Source organism: Pyrgilauda ruficollis, unplaced genomic scaffold (assembly GCF_017590135.1).
Source record: "Pyrgilauda ruficollis isolate IOZ18807 unplaced genomic scaffold, ASM1759013v1 scaffold11, whole genome shotgun sequence".
NCBI classification, from domain to species: domain Eukaryota; kingdom Metazoa; phylum Chordata; class Aves; order Passeriformes; family Passeridae; genus Pyrgilauda; species Pyrgilauda ruficollis.
The window spans coordinates 4,842,204-4,869,957 of record NW_024509210.1 but is presented as its reverse complement, the minus strand read 5'-3'; the positions used below and the strand labels follow the sequence as shown (position 1 = coordinate 4,869,957).

The 27,754-nt window shown below is 38.7% G+C and overlaps 1 protein-coding gene across 1 annotated transcript in view; it reads left to right on the top strand.

Moving 5' to 3' along the window:
• The window catches only part of GRID1 (glutamate ionotropic receptor delta type subunit 1), a 482,309-nt gene extending 455,404 nt beyond the window's left edge, over window positions 1–26,905 (top strand). The window contains exons 13-16 of the mRNA XM_041474584.1: window positions 149–344; window positions 7,952–8,118; window positions 9,453–9,693; window positions 26,477–26,905. Of these exons, the coding sequence (XP_041330518.1) occupies window positions 149–344; window positions 7,952–8,118; window positions 9,453–9,693; window positions 26,477–26,905 (1,033 nt within the window). The remainder of the gene's footprint in view (window positions 1–148; window positions 345–7,951; window positions 8,119–9,452; window positions 9,694–26,476) is intronic.
• Window positions 26,906–27,754: the final 849 nt, after the last annotated feature.

The following is a 27,754-nucleotide window of genomic DNA, read 5'->3' as shown; positions in this document are numbered from 1 at the left end:
TCCTTTACAATGAGGAATGAAATATGGAAATGTTATTTGGTGAGGGTGCTTTATGATGAGTGACAGACATTGAAAGAAACCATTTAATTAATGAAATCGTGCTAATGTGCTACATAATACTAATTTCTCAATATTGCTTGAATTTCAGAACATTTCAGGATCTGTCCAAACAAATGGATATATCTTATGGTACAGTCAGGGACTCGGCAGTGTATGAATACTTTAAAGCAAAAGGGACCAACCCTTTGGAGCAGGATAACACATTTGCTGAACTGTGGAGAACTATCAGTAAGAATAATGGGGCAGATAATTGTGTATCAAACCCTTCTGAAGGCATCAGGAAGGTAAGACTGGATCACAGGGGTTTTCATTTAATTTCTGTATCAATGTTGATTCTATGCAGTTAATGATAAGTCACAGTCATTTAAAACCCCCCTGAATTCCTATATAAAGTTCCTTTTAGTACCTTGATGGCAGATAAGAATCAAATTTTGGTGTCATTGTTCTGAATTTAAGTACTTTAACTCTGCCTAAGTCTTCAGTGTGTAAGTCCTTTGGATTTGGTCATAAGGTTTCTCAGTTTCATGGGAGCTATCATAATGCCTTTTTGGATGTAATTCTTTACATTATGCAGTACTGACTCCTGTCCTTTGCTCATTTGAGTTTGTTTTCTTTTCTGAGTTCATGACTGGAAACATGAGTCAGAATTAAGGGATTCACAGAACACATACTTGTTTCTCTTAAAACAGAAATTTCATGCAAGATTTTTCTTTGTTTATTCCAGACTTTGAAAAATGCATTCACATGACACTGTGTTTTACCAAAATGTTATTTCTCTGAGATAAAACTACATGGAATTTTGTGGAACAGAGAATTAATGTGGGAGTCAAGGAGTAATGTATAACAGCTTAGGATGCTGCATGTTTGTTCTAAGTCCTATGATAATGAGTATTGGCCATTACAAATGCCCATTCTCTCTCTCTTTCATAGCCTGCCTCTCCCCTCTGCTCCCCATCTTGAATCTCAACAAAACCAGGCAGCACCTCACATCAAACACATGTCCAGTACATTACACAGAAGGGATGCAGGCATGCTGGGAGCCTTGATGTGCTGCTCCTTTAATGGAAAGTGTCCTCTTCATCTGTCTATTGATTTTTTCCTAAAACAAGTTAACAGTTTTTATTACCATAGTGAATGTTTGATCAGAGATACTCTTGTCAGTGAAACACAGATTTACTAGTTCTTTATGCTTTTGTACATGGGACATGATAAAGTGGTTTGGGCTTGCATTTCCGTCTTATTTTTTGAATATTTTTAAACCTTTTCTAAACAGTCAGAAGGACAGTATCCAATTTCTACTGTTTTCACAGTGCCATGAAGAGGGTGAACACAAGTAATGCAAGCCATCCTATTTCCAAATTCAAACTCCTTTAGCAAAAGATTCCCAATTCTTTGCTTGACTTTTGGACAAAATCTTTATGCAATCACTTTCTTGTCTTAGCATACAAGTATTCAGTCAATTTGTGTTCTCCCTGCCCATCCCTCAGATGAGCTTCCCCAAAGCCCTCTGCCCTCAGCTGCAAATCCTCTCTTCCTTGGGTACAAGGTAGAGAGCTCTGGCAATAGCAAAGTCTGCAGTGGTTGTTGGCTTTTTTTTTTTTCCTTAATCTGCTCAGCATTTTATGAAAATGAGGCCTCTTTTGGTATGTTTTGAAAGCATTTAGAGGAGAAATAGAGACATTAAATACTTTTCTATGTATCCTAGCATTTAAGCCAATAATAAAACAATTTCACTTAGAAAAATATTCAGTATTTTACTTTTCTTTTTTTTAACATTTTATGGAAGTGGATGCTCTTTATCCATGAAATTGTAAATACTCTTATTCTGTAAGCCTAGTGCATGCTGCCATTTATGATAGCTGCATTTGCTAAGCCAGAAATGTAACCGTAGATTGGCAGGCAGTTGAGAATACCAATTATATTGTCTGTATGGAGCTGGCAGCTCCATCCTATCTATGTGATAATAACTTTTCATACTAAGTTTGATTTCAGTGTTGTAGGGTGATTTTTATATAACTAGATCAGCTCGTTCAATTAATGTCAACAACAGCTAAATTTTACTTCAGTCCCCAAAGATGACCGAGGCCGCTATTTGATTAGACACCAACATAAATTGGCTTTAATATTTAATAACATTGTCAACTAAACTATTGTGTTTATAGTTTAAGTGTCACTCTTCCTAGCTCATTGAACTCTCTGAATAAACAGACAAGTTATCTATGTCAAGTATTATGGCTAGAAATTCTGGGGTTTTTTTAAAGGAGAATTGATGTCAGCCAAGGAAATGAGTTTCCATCCATAAATACATACTGCTGCATGAAAGAGATGTAAATGTGCCTTACAAATGTGTTTCATAGGAAATGGGAACTCTAAATCTCTCTAGAATAAAAAGATTCATAAAACATTTTTCTGAATGAGGACTTGCCTGACACAATGCAAAAAAAAAAATCACTACTGTTCTTTCTTCCCTCCTTCTCCTTTCCATTTTCTTCAGACAGTATCACAGTTCAGCTGCAGTTACAAAGCAATGCTCTTCAGTGCAAAACAGAGAGTGCTGGTTATTTGTGCCACAGACAGGTTTTTCAGGTGTTTGTCCCTATCCCACTTATCTTTCTCCATTTCAGAGAGGTTTTCCTACTCCCTTTGACTGTCTGAAAACAAAGGGATGGCAGTGGAGGAAAGTAATGTGAGCTTTCATGGCGCATGGTTGCCATGGCAGAGATGTCTCTTCAGACACATCAGAGTCCCTGCAGGCACAGTGACCATCTCCCATGGGCAAGGCACAGCTTTTGCAGCACTGGGAGAGCCAAGAAAAGGCAGGAATGCACTTCAGTGTCACACAAGTGACAGGAGGACTCCTGAGAGCTGAGGGTGGTGGGGAGCAGGTTGCTTTTGCTGTATTCCCAAGGTAGTTGAAAGTGGTCATTGAAGATGGAAAGCCTCCTCCCTCTAGGTACCTCTGCACAGCACAGGAGCAGAAACCACAGAAACCAGCAGTCCATACAAAGTGCTGTTTTGCCACTTTGAGCTGTCTGGGACTATCACAGATGAGGCTTGACTAATGCTGTCACAGGAATGTTTTTACAGCCAGGATCTCAGTGAACTGTTTGCTTTACATCCACTGGCAATCAGGGTAATTATTGATTGCACCAACACACTGTGGTTATTATTTCCTTTGGGAGCACCCACTTTTGCTGTGAAAGAATGAAGTAAAATGATCTCCATGTGATCCTGCATCTGCTATATTTACACATAGGAGAATTAAACTCATTATTGCATTCTATAATGCCCTGCTTTGGTTGAGATTATTTGTTCCCCTGTCCAATTAATTTAGTGCCAAAAGTTCTCTGAATTATTTCCTTTCTTCCTGTGTATCACTTTTGATGAAAAGCGATCAAAACCAAGTAGAGCACAAAATGAGAATGCATCATTGATTTAAGCAATAGCACAGTAAGAATTTTTTCCTTCTCTTTTTTGCTTCCATAATGATCACTGAGCATTAAATCAGAGTGATTTTCTTCTCTCTTCATTCTAATTTTGAGAGTAGAAGTAGCTTAAAAGTTCATTTAGTATGATTTTTTAAAAACTTACTTTTTTCACAATGCATGTTATATTGTGAATTGTGATTGCTCTCATAGAGCTTCATAAATTTCTCCATTTCTTGACCCAGCAGCCTTTGAAGCAAAAGCAAATGCTTCCTTAAACCTAAATCTATTGCATCCTGTAGTGGTTCCTTAATTATTTTAATATTTGAAACATTTCAACTGATCAAATGGCATCTTTTTTCTTTTTATTAGAAGTAAGATGCTTCTCTTAAAGCACTTTTTTATAGATAATAAATGTTATCCAGCCATCTTTTTGAGCTACTCCACTAACACCAATGTAAAGGTCACTTTTTGATATTTCTGTGGTATCAGCCATGTAATGGGATCAGCTACACTGACACTCTGTTCTGGCAGTAAATTAATGATGAATTTTGCATTATTCTGGCACTTCTGTCTTAAGCATGATAGCTTCTTCATAAGTTTCAGATAAATCACAGATATATCAGTGATTAGTCTGGAATCAAAATTTTATTACATTGTTATATTTCTTAGCATGCTTTCTTTGAAACAACATTGCTTAACCATTAGTAAGCCAAGACAATATTTTGAACAATATTCCTCTATCTCCATCCACACTGAAGAGTGACATTATGGAGTTGTTTACTGCATTCCTGGAGTATTATTTACTTTGTGGCCCTTGTCTTGTCTAGGAGCCATCTTCTTTGGCCTTTTAATTTTTTAGGATTGTGAAGAATAAATATATATTTTTAATATAAGTTTTACCCAGGGGTTTCTTTTTCTTAAATCTGTTTTCTAAAATCTCTTAAAACAAAGATAAATGTGCTGTTGTTGGTGTAAGCCAAAGTAGTTGTTCTTCGTGGGTGAAAAAAATGAGTGCTGCTTTGGCTGATTTTCTGATAAAGAGGTTTCTGAAAGTTTAACCAAGTGATTTTTACTTTGTTGTGCAGCATGCCTGTATGCTGAGAGTTACAGTAAGACCATAGCAAAGGAGCAAAATTTGAAGTACAGTGAAAAGACTGAAGTATAAATTTGAGCTCATTATTCTGTGTTTATTTCAGTCTTTTTTTTTATTCAAGCTATCTCACCTATTCTCAGCTGGCATTTGCAGAGGCCCTTTTACCACTCTTCCTACATTCATGGAAGTTAAGGGGCAGGCATGCCCCTTAAAGACTCCATGAAGACATTGGGTCTTTCATTAAAAAAAAAAAAAGAAAAAAATTTAAAATACATTTAAAATTTGAGGTCTGTTTCTCATTGAAAATTAATATCAACTTGATTTTTTTTGGCTTTTACTTCTTGCCTAGTGAAGGTATCTAAAAAGTCAGCCTACTTCAAACACACATGTATGTGTGCACTTGTGTATCTTGTACATATGTTTTTCAAAGTTTGACAGCTTTTCCTTAAATTGAACAAATGATACTGCTTAGCTGTCACAACAGTGAAGTGAAGGATGTGAAGGATGCCGAATTTAGACAGCAACTAAACATTTTGTTGTAAGAAAACTTTCCACACAATGAACACACTAATAGTATGAGGTCTTCACTCTTCAGGGAACAAAATTTCACAAGTAGAAGAAGTTTGGAAAGAACTAAGTCTTCCCTGAGGAAAAAGGGATCTTTGGAGATTCTGGTTTTGGCAATCAGAGAGGGAGGGGACACAGTCTTGCACCCAGAATTTCTGGGAGTTGAGATGTATACACAACCAAGAGTTTAAAAGTCAGATTCCAGATTATGCTAAAATGATCATGCTGTCAGAGAAATAATGCTCTGCAGATGTGATGATATTGGATAGGCTGATTTATGTCATTAGAAATATGTAAAATAGATGTGAAGAGATCTGGCAGACTTGGTTTATTGACCATTTGCAGTTGCAGGATGTGATTTAGGATAGCAGCACTGCAAACACAAGAGAAGTAGACCTTTACAAAAGATCTGCTGTTCAGCATTGAAAGTCAGTGTACAAAGCCCTTGTATATAAGTTAACATACAGAAAACTGAGGATTGAAAAGTACACTCAATAATGTGGGGTTTTTTTCTTTAGCCAGTGTGCTGTAATAGAAATCAAATATTTGAGGAACGTTGTATTTCTCAAGTATTACTAAGAGATAGATAAAGAATATATTGTGTTATTAGTGTTCTTTTCTACTTTTTAAATGTGAAAAGATGATTTGCTGACCAGTGTTGAGGACTCTCTGTGTTTGGAGACACGAGGCTTGACTCCATTTCAGAAGGCTGATTTATTATGTTAAATATTATATTAAAATGCTACATTAAGACTATACGAAAGAACAGAGATCAGAAGGCTCAACAAGAATAGAATAGCACAACAAAATCCTGTGACTGTTCACAGCCTTGGCACAGGTGGCTGTGATTGGTCATCAATGGAAAACAATCCACATGGACCAATCATGGATGCACCTGTTGCATTCCACAGCAGCAGATAGTAATTGTTTACCTTTCTCTCCTGAGGCTCCTCAGCTTCTCAGAAGAGGAAAAATCCCAGCAAAGGATTTTTCATAATATCATGGCTACAGACCAGTTCTGAAAGAACAGAAAATAAATACATCTCTTTAAACTGAGCAAACCGGCAAAAGAACCCCAAAAAACAAAAAAGCAAACCAACCCCAAAATCCGAAACAACAAAAACAAAACAACAACAACAACAAACCCAAGGGAAACAAAACAACATTAAAAAAAAAGAAGACAAAAATTCAACCAACCAACTCAAAAATACCCAGAGAAATGTAAAACACACATTTTACTATATTGAATTAGGTCAGATCTTTCTGGGGTGTCCGATTTCTGTATATGCATCAGGCAGGACTTTTGTTCTCTAATATAATGGATTTTGAATAAATTCTGTGTACAGTAACAAGTGCTGCTGCTTTTGATCCCCTGAGAACATATTTTTAATGCTGACAGTTTCCTCTAATAGGTAGCAAAATCCTATGTATTATTTTTTACCATGGAACACATTGTGGCTGAGTAATAAAAATAATATTTTCCAAGGGTCCAGTGTACAGACTCTTTCACGTCTTACCAAAGACAAAGAATATAACATTTCTACTCTGTTTTAACCCAGAAGCAAAGGAATTTTTGGATCTTTAATTGCCTTGATATAGATAAAAGGGAATCAGAGAAAAGAGGTGGATTGCAGCAAGTACCTTACAGAAAGTCTAGGCAACATAATTTTACTCTTTGTTTCCCTGAATTCTGCCTCCTAGAAGACACCTCACCCATATGATTTATTGTCACATGTAAACAACTGTAAGGGACTTCAGAAAGGTATGGTTTATGTCAAACTATGATGAAGTAAATTATCTTACTTGCTCAACTGAGGAATCCAGTGTAATGAAATAACTGATGGAGTCTTACAAACTTGCAGGTGAATTCAAAACGGAGCTTAGAAAATAATTGGAAGGATGAACTAATTCTGTGCCAGAGCTATAGCAATTTACTAGGGGAGTTTTGTGAATCAGTTCCCATAAAGAACTAAAATACTACTTAAATATGTTAGGCAACCAATGGTTACTTTAACCAACAAAATGATATTTTATTTTACTATACTGAATCCCTATCCGGATATGTTTCTTGCATCTTGTGTTAATTACATTCATTATATACACTCTGTGCAGGCCTTGGTTTCAGTCCCAATTAAAGCTGATAGTTAAGGATATCTGCATGGATGTGTATTAAAACAATATTTATCCCAAAACTGAAATAATAGTACATGCTTGTGAATCTTCTTACCTGTGAAGAAAAGAGGGAACTCTTCCAGCTCAGTGCATGCCTTTTGTTATAGGACTAACATAGCTCTCAGAAGAGCAGTGTTTACTTGCAGGGCAAATTTGTTTATTTACATGTTTATATGAGCAAAGCTGAAAAATTACAATCTTGTTGCCTGTGATGCTCATCACTTAATGCTCATACTATGCCAGTCTTGTCACTTAGATGTATGGAACCAGTCACATTCCATGTCTCCTACAAAACATGCATCAAATTCCATCATCTAAAGCAATAGCTTTCATTTATAATTAATAACCTGTTACATAAACCTCACCTACACTTCTAGATGTCTGTGCTATCCTATGTGCATACTTAAAAAAGAAAGATATTTTAGCAAGGTTTGAAGTAGGTGAGGTCCTGCTGGGAGAGAAAACTGTTAGAAATGTATTAAGATGTTTAAGGTCTGCAGATAAACTGTGACCTAATGAAATACCACCAAGGAATAGTGACAAGATTTGGATTTGTTTGCTGGCTTAGGTTTTGTCCTACCTAGAAATGCAGTTTAGTTTAGACTGTGTTGTGTTCATGCTGTATTTACAGGCAAAGAAAGGAAATTATGCTTTCCTCTGGGATGTGACAGTGGTGGAATATGCTGCACTGACAGATGATGAATGCTCTGTGACAGTCATTGGAAACAGCATCAGCAGCAAAGGATATGGGATAGCACTCCAGCATGGAAGTCCCTACAGAGATCTTTTCTCCCAGAGGTAAACTGAAACAAAGCTCATTTTATAGGATTTCTGTCTATAGCCAGCAACTGTTCACATTAATTTTGGCATTTAATTAATAAAGAACAATGAATACATGACAGCAGAGAGGTTGTAAATTCAGGCTCCAACAAAGCTGCTGCTCCTTCTGCTCCATGTGCATCTGGTTTGGGAGGAGGGGACTGGAGGTGGTGTGTGGCCTCACATCTTCAGACAGCTCTGCCTCTGGCAGAGGGCTGATGTCCTCAGAGCTCGGTGAGAGGCAGAGGAAAGATTGAAGAGAGATCTTGAGCTCATGTCACATTCTGCAGGCTCTGAAGCAGTGTGTTGCTCCCTGCAGGAAGCAAGCAGCAATGGCCTGCCTTATCCTTTAGGGTGGAGGGACAGGTCGAAGACTCAGGATGGTGCAGGGCAACAAGAATTGCAGGGAATTGCATGGGATTGACAAGACCAGAGGACTATAAAACTACGCTGTTTAGTGATCTCTGAGCTACCAGCTGGGTATCTCTTGTCCATGTGAATGTGTACCCTGAAATGAAGACACACAGCTGTGCAGGCAGGTGTGCCCATAGCAGAAGGTGAGCGTGCGCTCTGCTCCAGGCAGAGATCTGAAGCACGATTGCCTCATCTTGCTTTTCCTTTATAAAAAGGAGCAAAACTCCAGCTGCATAACTGGAGACAAAGCTGCCTCAAGAGAAAAGATTGTTAGTAAACAGCTAAAATAGTTATCAAACCAAATCCAAAATGAATCATTCATGCAGAGACGGGACACTTCACAAGAGACAAAACAATGATTAATTAGCAACTGTTAACACAGTAATTCAGGCATTAAGTAACAGCATTGAAGTAAAATCCTTTTGAATAAACTACATTTACTAAAATAAATTAGTTGCTCGCTGCTTAAACAGATTTGTACTAAGTGGTGCACAAACAGTAGCATGTTTAGCCTCATATATTTTTGGAATTACTGTAGGAGAGCAGCAGTGGAGTGGGTTGAGCATTTCACTAGTGGGACCAGCTGCTGCAGCTGAATGTAGTCAGACCAGGCATAACTAACTGGAATGTGGTGATTTCCCCTGGAAATGCTGTTTGCATTGCAGTGGAATTTTTGACAGTCTCTTTTTTTCCTAAAGTTACCCAGTGGAGTTTACCTGCTGCTGTGAGTAGAAAGAAATCTTGGTATAAGGGAGTTTCACATGAAGAATACAACACTCTGGGGGTGGAGTTTTGAATTATGGGGTGGTAGATTTAAGAGATGTGGAGCATAAGGAAAAGAGAAAAAAAACTAAAAAAGCATCATTGCAAATAATACTTGTCTTTTGCAATTTCTGCAGGATCCTAGAGTTGCAAGAAAGTGGAGATTTGGATGTTCTTAAACAGAAGTGGTGGCCACGGATGGGACGTTGTGACCTGAATAGCCATACCAATGCACAGACAGATGGCAAGGCACTCAAGCTGCACAGTTTTGCAGGCGTTTTCTGCATTTTAGCAATAGGCCTTCTTCTTGCTTGCTTGGTGGCAGCATTGGAATTGTGGTGGAACAGCAACCGTTGTCATCAAGAAACACCGAAAGAGGTCCATAACTTTTATTCTTATCACAATTAAAAGTAGAAAACACAAAAGAAAGAGAGAGCAAGTGGAAGTTGTGGGATTCTAGGTGCTCTCATGCAATAAATTTGATTTATTTTGATTTGCCATACTAAGCTTTGCATATAACGTTTTGGGTGGTTGTTTCTAAGAAAATAAAAGCAAACAAACAAAAGTGTCTTTTGTGCACATGGAAGGTGCCAAACTGACAGCCCTGGAGACTAAAGTCCTCTATTTATTTGTAGAGCAGATACAGCATGGGCAGCAGCAGTGCAAACTTCCCCTCATTGCCCCACCAATGTGCCTCAGCCCTGACCTGGAGAGACCACCTTTAGGGGTAAGAGAGTGGTTCAGAAACTCGCCCTCAGCCACTCTGCTGTGAGTGACAGGGAGGCCAGTCACGGGCACCCAGCTGTGCCATCTGTGGTGATGTTTTCTCTGATCTGAGCCCCCATCTATTGGCTGGGAGATCCGAGTCCATCCTGTGCAGGTTCTGCAGCTGCCAGACGTCTGGTAGCTGCTCTCCTTCATGGCTGACCTAGGCTGAGTTTGAAGAGGTACACGAGCAATTAAAAATAAATCAGCTAGTTAATAATTGAATAAGCCATATTGCCATGACACTGTTTAAATGCTTCCTTTCTTTTGAAGTCAGTTTTATTTCTAAAAGTAGGAGCCTCTGAGGAAGCTGACCTTCGTATAACATGTTTTATCTAGGAAATTATATCTGAGAAGTTCTTGGGTTTGAAGTTTCCATTCACAGCAGCCAGAAGAAGTTAGCAATGTTAAGATAGAATAATCAGTCTATTCTCAGATCTGTCTTGCATGAAGCCTGTACTTGTTTACCTAGTTTAAATGTTTAACAAACTAACCTCTTGCAATTTTGGAGACACTGAGGCATTTGTAGGTGCTTTCATCTTGGAACAGATGTTTGTTACATGCTAATAATAGCAGTGAGCTATGCTGCAGCTGGAAAATAGTACATAGCCCACCAATTCTAATCTCTCATTTTCAAGTTGCAGGAGCAGTAGACTGACATACCTGTCACCTGTAAGCAATTTTGGCAAATTGGCAACCTGGTCTAGTGGAGGGTGTCCCTGCCTTTGGCAGAGGGGTTGGAGTTGGGTCCCTTCCAGCCCAAACAGTTCCATATGCTATGATTTTGCCCTGCTGCCTTGTAGAAGTTGCTCCTGCTGTAACTCCAAAGGTGCCCCCACAGTAGTGTTGTGAAGGCCTAATGCCCAGCAGTAGGTGTTTCACTGCACACTGTGAAATCCTGCAGGGCAAGGGCAGGGATACTTCCCAAAGTGTCCTCATGCTGTGTGCACAAGCACTTATCCGACCATACTGTGTGGTGTGTTCCCCTCTCTACACTCAGGGAATTGCCTTTGTATTGTTGTAGAGTGAGATGAGAATATGACTTAAAGGCAGTTTCATATATCTAAGGTGAAATAATTTGCTCTTTTATTGCAACGAGTTTTGAATACTCAGTTTCCATTGCTGAAAAAGGATCTGTCTTCCGAGTTTAAAAATATTTTCTTTTCTTCACCCATCCCCTTCCTTTCTTTTTTAATACCTCTAAGAAGGATTATTGCATATCTATGCCTACCCCATCCCATCTTTTCTCCCTTTCCCATCCTTCTCCTTCCCTTTCCCTCCAGTGTGTTCTTGATGAAAATTGCTCTTATACATCTGTAGTGCTCTTTGGCAGTTTATGTCTCAAACATGGAATACTTTTAACCCTCTGTGTTCTAAAGTAGAGCTGTGCTTGGGGAGATAGATCGTAGTCTGTAGGGCTGGGCCTGCCCTTGGAGCACAACTAGGCTGGGTTAGAGGCAAATTAAACTTAAACAGAGCATGGACATGTTCCAGAAAGATCAGTGATGGCAAGGCTGCCAAGAGAGGGGGAGCAGAGTCAGCAGGAGCCCTGGCACAGCAGGTGTGAAGGCTGAACGAGGAGGTGAGAGGGCACAGGGCCGGCTTGAGGAAGGTGTACAGAGGGTATGCCAGGCAGGTTGGGGTGGAATGAGGGGTCCCATGAAAGGGACAGCTGGGTACAATGACAGGCAGGCAGCTTTGGGTCAATCAGAGCAGCTAGAGGGAAGTGTGACATCTGCCCAGAGCCAGGGACAGGCAGGATCCTCAGGAGCCCTCTGCCTAGGCCAATGGCCACACGTGCCGCATTGCTCCAGCCCAGCTGCACACCAGGGGTTGGGACTCTTGTCACAGTGACCACAACATCCCCTCAACCAAATTAGCAAATGAATGTAGCCATATTTCCTGGCAGATTAGTGGCCTGACATATTTTATTTATGTACTACCAGTGAGCAGGAATTGAAGTGAGACATCTGATGGCTACTGCAATTAAGGTAGGAAACCAAGTTTCAAAAGAGATGGTGAATATAGGTTGGAGGTTTTTGATATGTTTAAAAGAACCAGGTTTCAAAACTATGGTAAGGACAGGATCCAGGGCTGAGGGGGGTGTAGAGCTCTGGGCACTCCTCTGCTTGAGGCAGGAGCAGTGGCTGAGCCTGGCATAGGGGACCAAAAGCACAAGGAAAGTTTGATCTCCAGGAGGAGTGTGTTCAGAATAGCTCATTTCTAGCACTGTGTGTTGACCAGCATTTCTACAGCAAGAGCTATAATGACAGAGCTACAGCACGAGTAGCATACACAGAACATTACAATCTGCCTCTTAGCTGCATCTGGTACTCCAGCCAAGTCATTAGTTCAGTAAGAGCTGCAAACTCAAATCATGCTGCTGATTTTCTTCTGCTTTTTGGGAAGGCTTTGGCAAAACACAAGTGTTGTGATATCACATAAAAATTGTGGGAACTGGGATGTCCCCCGTCAACTTTCTTCTGTGAAGCAGAGCTTGTGGAGGGTCACAGAAAAGGTTGATTTTCTTGCAGTCTGAGATTAGACTTTGGTGTTGCCTATGAGGCAAAGAGAAGATGGCAACATTTGGATTCTGTGACCCTCACCCTGTCAGAAGCTTTATAAATCCCTTGGAAAAAATTCTACTGGAACCAGAATTGAATGAGGAGTTGTCTTAGCTTGTGAATCCCTTGTGTAGCATTCTCACTTTGGCATGACCCACCTGGTTGGTTGTATCATGTCAATTGCCAACTGCAAACAAAAGAAATGTCGGGACGACGAATGTACAACTACTATGGCAGATTTATGGCAGGGTTGGGTGGCGTGCAGCTTGCTGGAGAGAGAGAAAAAGCATTTTTTTAGAGACTTTATTTTTTATGTTGGGGGTCTCTGAAGTCCGTGGCTAAAAAAATTTGCATTGCCTTCATTGGCATTGGAGAAACTTTTTCAGCTAACACTTAGGTGGTGTTTTTTTGCCAGTTTGTTGTCTTTTCTTTTTCCACTTTGTATTCCTTAGGCTTTTGTGGAGGTTGGCTGAGCCAATACATTGATGTCCAAGGACTCAGATGTCTGCATGGTATAAATCACAGCTCTTAGTTACACTGAGTGTGAAGAATGTAGTATTAACTGTGAGATGAAGAGAAGCCTGTCTTTTGAAACCTGACAACATAACTTGCATGTTGATATTAATCTGATCTACATTTGTAGTAAGAGTCGTGTCAAGGGGACACTGCTTCCAATTAAAATATTTTTTTACATTTTTCACATATGAAGAAACTCAACCCCACAAAAATGTAAAAAAAGTAGTATTGTCCCTATGCACTGTATCAATTCATTAAGACAAACCTCCAGGAAAGATGAATTACCTTTAGTTTTCCATGTTGCCATTGGTTCACAATTGTATCTTTCAAGGCATAGGGAAATTTCTTGCTAGAATAGCAAAGGCTGGGTTGATCTTTTTCAGGATGTTGCTACAAGATATTTTTATACTATTTGAAGGAGATTTGTAAAAATGTTTCTAATGAGTTCTGCTGTACAAATCTTAATGTTATCCCTATTTAATCCTTATCAGATCAATTTAACAAAAGAAAGATTAGCTCCAGCATCAGGAAAAAAGGTACTGCTGCAACACCATGGCACATTATTTTATTAGGGCTCAAGTTTGCAATCTCTTCAAGCTGGAAAATATCTGGTAATGCTAAAATTGCCTTATTACTTTCTAACTCAGAAAAACTTGCACTAGATCATCTTTTTTCCAAAAAGATATTCTGGAATTTATAATCACCCTCTACTTATTTTTGGTACCCAGCCATCCAATACCCACAGTGAAATTTAGCCAGCTCATACATCTATCTCTCTGTGTTAAAATCTTGAATTTACACAGCTGCTACTCAGCCTGAAATACTGATACCTAATCTTTTGACTTTGATAAGCTTCAGAAAATTAGGGAGTTGTGAAAAATTAATATTTATTCTGGAGTCTTTGTTCAGTCACTTTATGTCCCTTTTAAATGACTGAGCAATCAGATAAAGTTATTAAAACTGGTACCATATAAATGTTGAGCTTTTGACAATTGCCTCTGGATTTCTTTAACTTTTTGTGTGAGTCCTATGCATTTATTTCACAATATCAGTAATCCATAATGTAATTTGGATCATTTAACAGCCAAGGGCTTTGCCACATCATCAGATTGTTGGTATCTTTTATGCTCTTTGAAGGAATGAATGGCAGTTTTCACATCTTTGTTGTCATTATGATCCAGCATGGTTGCTTCCTGCAATGGGCTCCCCAGCATCCTCTGTGCTTTATCAGCTGTGTCTTTGTGTGAAGTGCTATTCTCTGAAGATTATTACTTCTGAGATCTCATCAGAGCAATGAAGAAAGCATTCTTTGTTCATCCATATACTACAAAACAATGGAAACTTATATGCAAAGATAAAATATCCCACTGTTCATGGAAAGAAAGTTAAATTCTCCTGTTTTTCACTGTTCATGAGATTATTCATTAAAAAATTAACAGGCAACCCCACGTTAAAAAAATTAGTCACTTGTGCAGGATGATTTTTTGTTTTCTGGGATCTGACACTTGTTGCATCTCTCATAACAGGTGATATTAATTCACTTATATTTGATATAACTCTTGAAAGACAATGTTGGAATGACCCCAATACATTCTTAGTTTGATTCTTTCTTTTCACAGATAATATATATGATTAATCAAAAATCTATTTTTCCAAACCAGCTGAGCTATTCCTAGCAATGTGAGTGTTTCAGTGTGTTTGGGAATCTCTAGTGCAAGAAGATTTGGGGGTTTTATTGGTTAAGGCATAGCATAGTTTTCCACCTCCTGAGTTGCTTCTAGTTACTGTCTCATAACCTGTGTCAAATTTATAATTCATTAACAATCACAGCTTAGTTTGTGATTTCTTTCCTTTCTAATGCTTCTGCAAGATAATTTTATTCAATAGACTGTTTACTTTTCTGTCCTTTTTATTTTTGAATTATTAATAGGGAGCAGCGTCTCAGGTACTGTTCAGAGTGGAAACAGTCTGGTGTACTAGTAACAGGACCTTATAATTCCTATTTCCTACTACTCCAAGCTTAATAATGTCTTGAATCTCAAAAAGTCTAGCATCTGTGAGCTCTATGAGATAGTGGGAGGTAGCAAAATTATTCTAAAAATTGTCACAAGTATTTTGGCAGTACAGAGGGTGAAAGAAAAAAACCCTGTATTTCTGGCCAGGGCAGCCTCTTGTGACCTGCCTTAAACTCCCCTGTTTCCATGTCCACTGATGTGCAAATCCCAGCCTACCTCAGGAATCCATTCTCCCAGCTTTAGCAGTCATGAAAGTTACCCACTAAGGCTCTCTTCTGGTATTAGAAGAGCAGGAATCCCAGTGTACCTTACAAATGGAAATAGGAGCTGGCAGCCACGAGTCCAATGGATCCAAATTTGTCACTGCTAAGAATTCTGATTTGTACTGTGTTCATCTCACTTTAGTTCTCCAGCCAGATACTATTCCATGGCAATTGAGGCCTCTGTATCTTCAGCAAGGTGTCAGCAGTGTTGGTTTTGATTATTAAAGAGTCTCTTGCTTTCACCATTATTTTCACTTTCCTTGTCTTTTTCCTTGTCACTTCATTTACCTTGTCTCCTTTGTGGTGTTATCTTTTTATGTGATAATTTGATTTGCCCCAGGATGGTTCCTTTTTAGAGTGAAAGGAAACACAAGATCATCAACCCAATATTTTGTTTTTCCTTCATTGCATGTTCTCTATATTTTATCTTGTTTTTATTTTAAATTATTTTTTCTGTATTTTAATGACATGTCTGAAATCTTTGTACATTTTTTGCTCAGTTGCATATAAATTATCATTTGTTTGTACTACTGTATTGTATTCTACTTTTCTAAGAATAAATAAAGGTTTGTTTGGGGAAAATAAATCATGCAAACATCGGCAAAATAATGCATTTTAATGCCATCTAGAAATTCAGTTTCAAACCAGCTTTGAATGTAATAAGCTGAGAAACTTCATTTAAGTAGCATTTTTAAATCAGCAAAGTGATGTTAGGAACCAGTCAACCCAGAATGCAAAGTTTACTGTTGTTTGATGATAAAGTATAAGCTGGAAGAACCAGCCAAAAAAAAAAAAAAAAAGTGGCCAATATAATATATAAAATATAATATATAAATTACCTTGTACAGAAGCTGGTAATAGCTGGAAGGGCATCTTAACTAACTCCATGCTGGCTTTTTATGTAAGTGAAGAAACAAAATTTTCTCTTTGGAGGTGCCTGTAGTGAAGCAGATATTCTGTAATTCCTGGTCCCAGGCAGGGTGCACATCCAGAATCCGATGAAATCACCCAACTCCTGCTATAGATCACCATAGATTTTGGTCAAGGCTGTAACGGGTTTAACAGTGACATATCATCCCCGTGATTTATGGCACTGGGCCCGGGCTTCTGCTACCCAAAGCAGTGGTGAAGCAATTGAGTTTTGTACCAGCATATTTCCCTAACTACCAGGAAGGGATTTTTGTGTTTGGTTTAATTTTTCTCTGTCATGTAAGAAAACCCTGCTAATGGGATCCTTAGGGATATAATCTGGATTTACCTGGCATGAACCTTAGGTGGGGAAGAAAATTATTCAACAGAAATAAGCTTAAAAAATGAGTGTTGCCATGCAGGGAAATAAAAAAAGGAATAACCTGTTTAAAGTTTCAGTTTGGTTATGAGTGTAAGTACTTGCTTAATTTGCATTACATTGCCTATCCCAGAGAACTTCTGTGGCTACTCATGAGCTTGGCATGAGCTTATGTATTTTACTGAATTGGAGCCTTAATGTGTCAGATTCTTTTAGATTCTTCACACAATGTTTACACAGCTAATTTTTGTATGTCTTATCTCAGCCTATGGCGGTATTTTAAAGCTGACTTTTTGAAGGGGGTGTAAAATAACAAAATCAGTAAAAGTTTAAAATAATAAAAAGCATAAAATGTGAGTTTTTCTCAAATTTCTTTTGCATTTTTGTGGTTTGTAAAATGCCTTAGGTGTTGATCTGACTAAGCATTTAAGCATGTACATAAAATTAAATAAGAGGTGAATTCTAATCTCACCCAGAGCACCAAAACATTTCCATTCCTTTTAGTGGCATAAGGTCAAACTTCAGTTGCTTTGAAGCGCCATGTATGAACCAGAGACTGGGAGTAACATTGAGGTTATTTGGTGAAGATTGACCTTACCATGCAATGATATTAACATGCAATTTATAAACCTATTTATTCAATTTGATTTAAATAATTTTATTACTGAAATATTAAGGGTATCACAGATACCAATACTGTGGAAAATATTTTTTTTTAAATTAATCAGTGCCTTGGTTATGATTTTCCATAAGTCCAGACCCATATTTATAGGCACATGTATAAAAAAGAACTACACAAACTCACTCACTCAACAAATACTATTTCTTCAGAATTATTAAGTATGCAAGAGTTATCTTTTGGGAAACTGGTGGCCAGATTTTTATTATGCTGAGCTATTTTAATGATTTGGCTAGTAATTTCTTATGTCAAAACTTGGGCAGTTTCCAAAATACAGCCCTAAATGGGGGTGCAGAAACCTTTACAAAATTTGTTTTTTAATTACAAAAATTGTGGCTAATTGTCAGGAGTAAGGATTTTGTAAGGCTTTTATATAGCTGAAGTGGAGATGAGAGGCTTTGTAAGTCAGTCAACACTGGGCATCAAACAGGTTGTGGAAGCAATTCTTTGTCTCCTGTGCCAACTCTCTTCTATTCCTGGATAATAGGAAAAAAAGGGGAACTTTTGAGATTTGCATGTGACTAGATGGGAATGGTGAAGAAGGAGGGTGTGGAGCAATCTGTTATGCCTGATGCTCCAGTAGAGTAATTCAGACTGTTAAAGGATAACATTGCTTTGATTTGGGCTCACTAGAGTGAGAAATTGCATCCCTTATGGACTAGATTATAATTTAGGATTTAAAAAAAAAATGTAAAGCAATGTAAAGAAACAATTAAGTTTTAGTGAATTTTTGAATAGAATCTTCATGAATTTAATTTTTCCTTCATAAAATAGTAATCTGTCACCTCTCAGTGTAATTTTAGATGATGTCAAATTCTGAAAACACCACCCTCTTGAGGGCCATCCTCTTTTGTTGCAATGCTGTTTCAGACCAGAAGTATAAGAAATTATATTTTTGCTGAAAATAATGAAATACTAATTACATTATTAGCCTCACTGTCTTGATCCTTTTTCTTTCTCCCCACATCTTCCTTTCCCTTTCCATCTGGAGATGGCCAATGATGTGAGGCTGGGCCTCAGAAGCATGGTGAGAATTTCTAATAAACATACAGATGGTTGGTTTCTTGTTGAAAATGCCTGCACAGATGAATCCCTGTTAGTTTTCTCCTCATCTTTACCTTCCCCTGGAACTCCCCTCGATCCTAACCTCTGTGTTGTTGTGGAAATGCCTGTAATGCAGTCTGTAGAGTGTACACAGTAGAGGTTTCTCCAGTTGCAAGTTCTCCTTTCTCCCAAGTTCCTTTGCAGAGACATTGGCATGCTCATCAACCAGCACTCATTCTGTACTGCATTTTGCTGCTTGTGTTGAGAAATGTTTCTTTGCATTCTCTTATTGTCCTGTTGATTTTTAACATCATGAAAACTGTGGAAACATCTGTACCATGTGAACCACTCACTCATTCTCTTTTGTCGTTGGGTTACCAGCTGGTGAACCAAGGTTGGTAAGGATTTTAAAGCTTGAATATCTCAGCATGAGACTGGATATCCCCTTTCATATTGAGTAACAAATGAAAATGTTATCACAGGCTCTTCCCTGGCAGGTTTGGGTCTATTGTGAGTTGTGAGGTCTAGGCTGTTCTCTCTGTGATTGCACTTAGTTAATATGGTGGCGAACGTGGGAGCAGATCACTGCAAGACACTGTGGGGCAACCTGCTGTTCCCCCATCAGGACTATGTCCTGGGTATTTATTCACAGAGACAGGGATGCACTTCAAGAGAATAAATAAGACAAAGAGAGAGGTTTAGCTGGTTCAAAGTGGTGTGCATTGTCAGCTTCACTGGCCTGCTGGGGAGATTGCTGTCTGGGCTAATCCTGGCAAGGCTCACAGGCAGGACCTGTGGGACACATCTGAATTAGACCCCTGCTAAGACGTGATTTCAGCTTAGATAAATCCAGCCTGGGTAAGGTGTGCAACAGGACTGTGGGAAGATGGGAACTGCTTCATGAAGGTTCTTGCTACTTGCACCAGTTCTGTAGCCAGTCACTCTTACTTGTTTGGTGTTTAGGCTTTTGCTAGTAATTTATTTACACCTATTTTCTGGCTGAGGGTGGCTGTAAATAAACTTTGGCAATGTATCTGAAACAATTTTCTATCACATTAACATCAACTTTGCAGTATTCTGTAATATCTCACTTTTTTTTCAGGTTTACTTAGAAAGCAAATGAGTGTTAATATCTCTTCATAAAGGAATTTCTTCTCTCTGGTGTAGGAGAGCATCACCTAGTGAATAAGGTGGCCTCTTGTACATAATTTGTATGAAGTTTTGTTTCTTTGCAGATGATTCTACATTGAATGAAATTAACATACTGCAAACTTTCATTTCTTTTATTCTTTCAATTAGGTAACAGCCAACTGGACCTCACCTGATGCCAGTCTCAGTGCTTTCTTCTAACAGATGGTTTATGGATGATAATTTAGCTAATTGCTAATTTAAAATACATGGTAGAGCTTCCACTTGTAGGAGCTGAAGCTTGATTGCAGGACAGGGCCTATTTCTAAAGGCAGGTTTTCAAGTAGACTCTTGAGGTGCATCCCTGCGTATTTCCAATAAGATTCTGTTATGGTCAAACCAGCTTTGAGCAGAGCACACTCAGAAACCACTCAGCAAATTTTATGTAACATTAAGTGCTATTTGACTGGGTCAGCTGCCTGTGTTAAATTCATGACAGCAGACATACATCACCACTGCATCTGTGTACATGTCTCTGCATTTCACTGCATTGTCGGCTGCGGAATTTCCGCAGTGTCACACAGTGAGTGTCACATAATTAGTGTCACGTAATGAGTGTCACACAGTAAGTCTTATTAAAAAGGGGTTATTGGTATAAATGTAACACCATACTGAATTGTCATTCTTTTGCAGCACATCTATTACATACATCATCACTGCTTTTTCTTCTTGAGCAAGCCAGTTATGCCTGGTTTTGCCAATCTGTCAGAGCCTCCTGGAATAAATTAAAATTACAGCTTTGCATATGCAGGAGCTGTAACTGAAAGTAATGATAATGACCCTGGGTGAATACAGGATTTCAAAATAATCCTAACCAATTGTACACATGCAGAGGTTCTGATGCTTTATTTCTCTTTAACAAACTAAATACTTGAATTCATGACGTCTGAAACTCCACAGACTGAAGTTGGTTGCTGGGTGGAGCTGTGGGATTTGATGCTGAGTAAGAAGAGAGTAGTTTGTGGGTACCTGAGCATGAAAACTTTGCTGTTTCAGATTTTTTCCTCTGCCTCCTTTTTCAGCTTTGCAGTATGGCTGCAGTGTTCCTTTCTAGCTGGGTACAGGTGTGCCTTCCAGCACCTGTGTCTCATGACCTCTGACACCTGTCACTATGAACACACATGTATGAGTCAGGAGGACTTTTATATGGGTGGGAGAGAGACCAGAATGTTTCCTGGTCAAGAGCAGAAGAGGAAGTGTCTGTCTGACACTGGAGCTTGTCTCAAATTTTGAAACCTAGTCCTAATCACAAAATTAGCTAATTTTTTAAAAATAGTTCTTGCATAGAATGAAAACCTAATATTAGCATTTGTGTCTTGGTTTCTTTCTCTCATCAAAAGGTAATCCTTCATGTTGTCACCCAGGACAGGAAAGAAAAAAAAAACAAACCAGAAATGTGCCCTGATTGATGATTAAGGCTATATTACCTTAAAAGCTTTGTTTTCTGCATATCTCCTGAGTCTTATTAACTGCTTTAACAGGTTTTTAATTCTTGGCACAGTTACCAGCACCTGACTGGGAGGTATTGACATATGCAAGATATTCCCTCCCTGTATGAGCCTGTCTGCCCATATTGGCTGTTTCTGAAATTTTAGTCCTTCTGAGGTCAGGGCTGTCAATCTTTTTCTTCTCCAGTCTAGTGTGCTTTTATTTGCATGTGTTGGATGTTGATGCAACTTAACACAGTTTTGGCATAGTTTTAGCATCACATTTCTGCAGATATTAGACTTTCCTGTTTGGGCACTTATCTTTCTTTTTTTGCCTTTCTGGAACTGCTTCATCATCTTGTAGCGTTTTTATGTCTTGAAGTGGCTTTTCTTGAACTCTGATAAGCTCACAGAAATCACAAGTAAAAAACCAGACACCACAATGGTGTCTGTAATTAAAATATTTTTCTCAAAAAAATTTTCCCTTGGAACATCCGAAGTATTGCAAGCCAGTAAACTAAGCAGTATTACCATATAATTAATTGTATTTAGAGTGATGTAGGCAATTTCTTAGCTCCTTTCCAACACCCTTGAATTTGATCATGTTAACTGACTCCAAACCTCCCAATTAGTACCATATTCTTTCAATATGACTGCCCACAGGCTTTACTAGAACCAACTGTCAAGAGTCACAGAAAATAATCTAGGAAAAGAAAAATATTGATTACTCTGTAAATCATGGTGTCTGCATTTATATCTTGTCATAATTTCACTCTGTGTGAAAAAGGCAGACTTGGTTAGTCCTGAAAGGGAGTCAGGATTTTGTCAGGATTTCTTGCAGGTGTGTCCATGCAGGTTTAGTCATTCCCAGATAATTCTGGTGAGCATCCTCCAGCTCCAGTCCAAGCCAGGGTGTGCTCCTGCTGTCAGTCATAGGCCATTGAACCTGTTGCTCATGATCAAGTGCTTGGGACATATCAGAAACCTGCCCTTCAAAGGTCCTTCCAGAGCTCAAACTCACTGGGGACATTGATGTTTCACTTGGTATTTAGGCATAAGAGAATTTCCTGACCAGGAGCGATGTTTGGTTAGCTGTTTTCCTGAAGCCTGCAGGAAAAGGTGCTAGGTGTATAATTAATTTTCCTTATATCTTTCTTTCCTTCACTGATTAATTTCTTCAACTGATCTACTTGGAGTACAACATTAATATTGAAAATAGAATTATGAAGCCAGCAAAGGAAAAATATTTTATCTTCTCCTGGCAACACAAGCATATACTTGTGTCCAACAAAGCCATAGAGGAGAAGTGAAGTTGAATTGGCATGAAATGTCTGAGATGTGGCATATTTATAATATTAAGTAAAATTTATATATTAAGTGCAAAAAAAGAATTTTTTTACAAATTACTGATATTTAATGAGAAGCACAGAACTAAAAAAAAGGAAAACATGGAGCTGACAATGGGTAGAGCATAATAACTTTTAAGATTTCTTTTTCTGGCTTTATTGCCATTTAAACCTTTCTCCATTTAGCTTGTTAGCTTTCAGTAACATGTGTTGTTACTGAATTGCCCAGAAGAAAAATAAAGGGAAAAAAAATATTAGATTTACAGAATTCGCAGAGACTGAAAGTTTGACTTGTCACATAATGCTATCCCAAAACCTCTGCTTCTGGAAATCTTGGGATTCAAAGAAGTTTTATGGTGTGCAATGACAAACTAATCTTTTCAAGGGTTTCTGAATTTTATCTTGGTTTTTTTTTAAAGGATTTGAAGAATCATTCATTCACCATTAAGGTAGTCTCATATAAACCTTGACATTTGGTTATTTAGCTGCTCTTTTCTAATAAGACAAAGAAAAAGGAAAGAACCTTTAAAAATGTGATTTTATAATTCCTCAGAGACAAGTTGTTTTCCATAACCTTTGCAAACATTTTATTTTGACAATGAAAAGAGGGAATAATGTGAATTCCTGTTCTGTTGAAAGCCTTTAAAAACTTTTCTCTGGTCTTAATAAGGCCAGCAAGTTGTCCTTAATGCTGAAGAAAGAGAAGTAGGCAAGTGAAATCATCACCCCTACCTCTTAAAGAGATCCCAAGAGTTTACTTCCCTATGTACTTCACAAAGTGTTCTGATGTAGATAGAATGGGATGTCTGTGTGCAGGAACTGGTTTTAATCTTTATTGAGAATGAAAATTTTAGCACAGTGAAACATGAGTTTGTATTGTGAAACACAAGCAACTGCAAATCCACCATTTCCTGAGGAATGCTGTCCTGGGGTGGACTGTGGACAGCAGAAGAAAAGGCCTGTTAGGGCAGGAGAGGGAATAATCCTAAAGGATATGGAATATTCCTTAATGCTCCTTAATAATCCCTATGGTCTGGACCCAGAGATGTGTATTAAGAGCATCCCAGCTGTGGCTCTTCATGTTTACATCTTAAAAGGGCTCAGCAAAATGTGTAACTAGGATTAATTCATGCTTTGAATTTTATGACCTTCTGTGCCCAGATGCTCCAAATGAACATCCTGCTTCATTCAGGAATTTATTTTCTCTCTGCAAACAATTAATGACATCTCATTGCAGTTATTGAAACCTTACCTTTCCTTCTTGGTTGGCTTTGTCCAAGTCACATTTTGTTCACTAGGATGTACTTGCAATCAAGAAAAAATTAAAATATAAATAAAATATTGGTGTATATTTTCACTTGAAATTATCTGAAGAAGGCATTAGTGTTTGGCAAAAGTTCAGAAAAATGTAAAAGCCTCATTTAGGAAAATTTGCTCTAATATTTGCTCAGCTCTAACCTGAATTCTCTTTTGTTTTCTTATTTTGTAGTGCAGGCTTGACAAGAAAAAGAGTCCCAGATACCCAGAATGCCAGCTAGGAGTCTACATCCCAGCTAGCAGCATCCTTTAGAAAAGAAATAGTACAGGGTACCTAAGGAGGCATTGCATAATGGGCTTCTGGGAGTTAGCTCCTTAGACACAGTATCATCATACATGGTGCTAGCTGCAGTTTGTGCACAAGCAGAACTTTGCAGCAAGCTTTAGTTGAAAAACAGGCGAAAAAAATGCAGCAGTGAGTGGTTGGACATCTGTTCCAAAGGAACCCACCCAGAGAGGTCGAGCTTACTCCCATTGGGAATAATGGAAGAACTTTTCTCATGTTTGTCCCAGGTCTACAATTTTACTTCAGGGAAAAGGAACTGAGGAAATGATGAATTATATCCATGTAATTCTTTGGGCACTGTACCATAAATCCTTAAGTTTCCTAGTTACAGAATTTAAGGAAGAGTGTGTGAGTTATCATCAGCTTAGTACATTGTCTAATGTATTGAATGAAGGGCCTGACAGGTCAGGTGTGTTTGTTGTCAGGAAGGACTTAATACAGCTGCAGGGATCAGCTGTTATCTGATCAAGTGTTGTGTGATCCCTTCATGTCAAAAAAGTTTATTTTTTATTTTATTATCAATTGATTTTTCTCTAACTCAAAATTATCCGATTAGAGGATTTGGCTGAAAAAGCAGGATTTTTTAAAAGTTATTTATTTGTTTGGTGAGGAAGATTATAACCCCAGGTTTCTGGGAGCTTCATTGGGATTTTGGTGAATTTATGACATAAATTAAACAGGAATTAATTTTCCACTGATTAACAAAGAATTTGCAACATGCAGCTCAGCCCTGCAATTGTAGAGCAATTGTAGTCCAGTTTAAATCAATATGGATTTAGCGTAAGCTGAGGACACAGGTTTGAACTGTACATCATGTAACACTAATTCATTTCCAAACCCATACAGGGATCAGCAAATTCAATGGTTCTTGAGTAATGTAGAAGGGGTGTTAAATCACAAGGTTACAATTGAATCTGTAGTTGACATTGACTGGAATCAAGGACTTTGGAGTTGGCTTGTCGATTTACAGGGAAAAGCAAAGTTGCATAGCAGAGGATACCACTGGAATAAGAGTATAATTCTCTGTGCTCCACCTGAACACCAGTGATGAAATATTAAAAGGAGTGAGAGGCAGTGACACTTTGTACTTCATTCCCTGAGCCTGGACCTTGGTATGAATCAGGAAGGCTGCTGGTGTTGTGTTTAACCAACATTTAAGCCCAGGTTGACCTTGGGCAGTCAGGGATTACTAGAACACAAAAGTTTTGGGTGGTCCTGCTCCCTAGGTTGGAGTCTTGCTGTCTGAGTAATGTAATTACAGGTTTGTGTTGCACCAGGGAATTTCTCCAGTTCTAGGGTTGTTGGGCTGTTATGCTTTCCTGCTATTCTGCTGTGTGTTACACTTGCATCAAATAACTACAGCTGCAATCATAGCTGTGCTTTATGAAATGTAGAGAAATTACATAATGTAATACCTTTGTATTGGCAGTACAACACTAGCTGTTAAAATTCAGTCAGACAGCATCCCAGGTGGTTGACTTCACCCTGCCAATTTTGTTGCTTCCTAGTTTGAGCATCTTGAATGCTGTACTGAGGTGATAAACAGCCCACTGTAGATCTTTGCTACTTCAGGATTTAAAGACAACTCCTTTTGCTGTATTTCCTCATGGATGCTAAAGTGTGTTGAGTGAGTGGTTCTGACAGACAGATAAGAGACCACTCTGTGAACCCTAGGAAACACATTCTCAGAAGATGGTGATGCAATTTCTAAAGACCAACACCGTTTTCCTGAGCTCTGACCACAGACAGACTTTTCCAGATGACATGTCAAGATGACAGACAGCTTATGGTCTGTCATGCAACTGTTCCAAACACAAATGCATGGTCCCCTTCCCATGGCTCCCAGAATAGGCTTCTCTCAGTGCTGCTCCAGTGGGTTTATATTCTGTGCCACACAGGTGACCCAAGGCTTCCTGATGAGAGGGCAGGAATTCATCATCACCACAACCCCTGGCAGAAGATTTCAATGAGGCAACTACCGTGAAGTCAGGGTTTTTTTACTGACATGTTCTTTGGAAAATGTTCTGCAGATACACGAGATAGTGGTGAGCTGTCATGTGGTGACAAGGGGCTCAGCTGCCCAGTGGAATGTGGAGTCCCAGGTCATTTGTTTGCCTGCTGTAGGCTTTTTTCTGAGCTTGTGCAAGGTGAGCCAAGGGTGTGAGGGATGTGCTGGTCCCTGATGCCAGCCCCTCTTACCTGGAACACAGCCGTCAGTTTACCTCCCAGGAGGATGGGATTGACAACATCAGGAGCTCCAGCAGGCTAAGATTGAACTGGTGTTTTCTTCAGCAGGTTTTCATCTGGAGATGTCACCAGATCCTGGGGTTTTGCACAGGCACAGTTGAAATCCAAGTGATGTAATGAGTGATCAGCAACTCTGGTCACACAGAGGAAAGGCAGGGGGCCGGATGGGGTTGGAGATTGTATTTGGACTGATTGTTCTGGTTTCTTCCTCACTAGGACAAAGAAGTGAATCTGGAGCAGGTGCACAGACGCATGAACAGTTTAATTGATGAAGACATAGCCCACAAGCAGATCTCTCCAGCGTCCATCGAGATCTCAGCGCTGGAGATCGGTGGCATGCAGCCAGCTCAGACCCTGGAGCCGGTGCGCGAGTACCAGAACACGCAACTTTCTGTCAGCACCTTTTTACCAGAACAGACAACTCATGGTGCCAGCAGGACACTCACAGCTGCCTCAGGCAGCAACCTGCCGCTGCCCCTGAGCAGCTCAGCCACCATGCCCTCCATACAGTGCAAACACAGGTCGCCCAACGGAGGACTATTCCGGCAGAGCCCCGTGAAAACCCCGATCCCAATGTCATTCCAGTCCGTGCCAGGGGGAGTCATTCCAGAAGCAATGGAGCCCTCGCATGGAACATCCATATGACGAAAACAAACAGTACAAACAACCAGCAGAGATTTTTAATACAAAATTTAAAAGAAACAAAAAAAAAAAAAAAAAAAGAAAAAGAAAATGAACTCTTACATTTTTCTTGTATATACTTGTAAATAATGAAAGAATGAAGTGGGGTAAAAGTGTATTTTGAATATTCCCAATTTTCGAAGTAAGTAAAAAACAAAACAAAAAACAAAAATGTATGAATGACTTTGTAAATTTTGTTCTATATGAATAAAAAGGCAAACTACTTGTGGTCGTTCTCAAGTGCCAAAGAAGACCTGTTACTGGGACTGAGGGCCATACTTTTCTTTTTTTTCCCATGGATTTCAACACTTATTCCCTTACAGGTATGATTTTTTTAAGAGCAAAAAATTTATCTCTTTCTTGCTAGAAAAATTCACCATGCTCAGATCTCTCCTTTCCCCAGAACCCTGTTTTATTGCCAAGATGACAATTCACTCAGAGAACTTAGCAGCTGGTATTAGCATAGCAGTAAAAAATGCTTTAAAGGTGAATTATAACTCAAATCCAACAAACAATAAACAGAGAACATTTTCCTTCTAACAAGGATTTAAACTTCCACACAGTTTCTAAATTTAAGCACAGGATTATTGGATTGTGTTTTTACATGTCTGCTGTGCTGTGTGGCTCTTTTTATTTAACTTTCTGGTTTTTATTATACATATATATATAATATATATTATATATATTTTGACGTATATATTATATATATAAATGCTTTGATGAACAAGAGATTTTACGTTAAGGGGAAAGCTTTTAAGAAAAACCACTCAGCTCTTTTTTTGTTTCTTGTGTACATGACTGAAAATGGGGAGG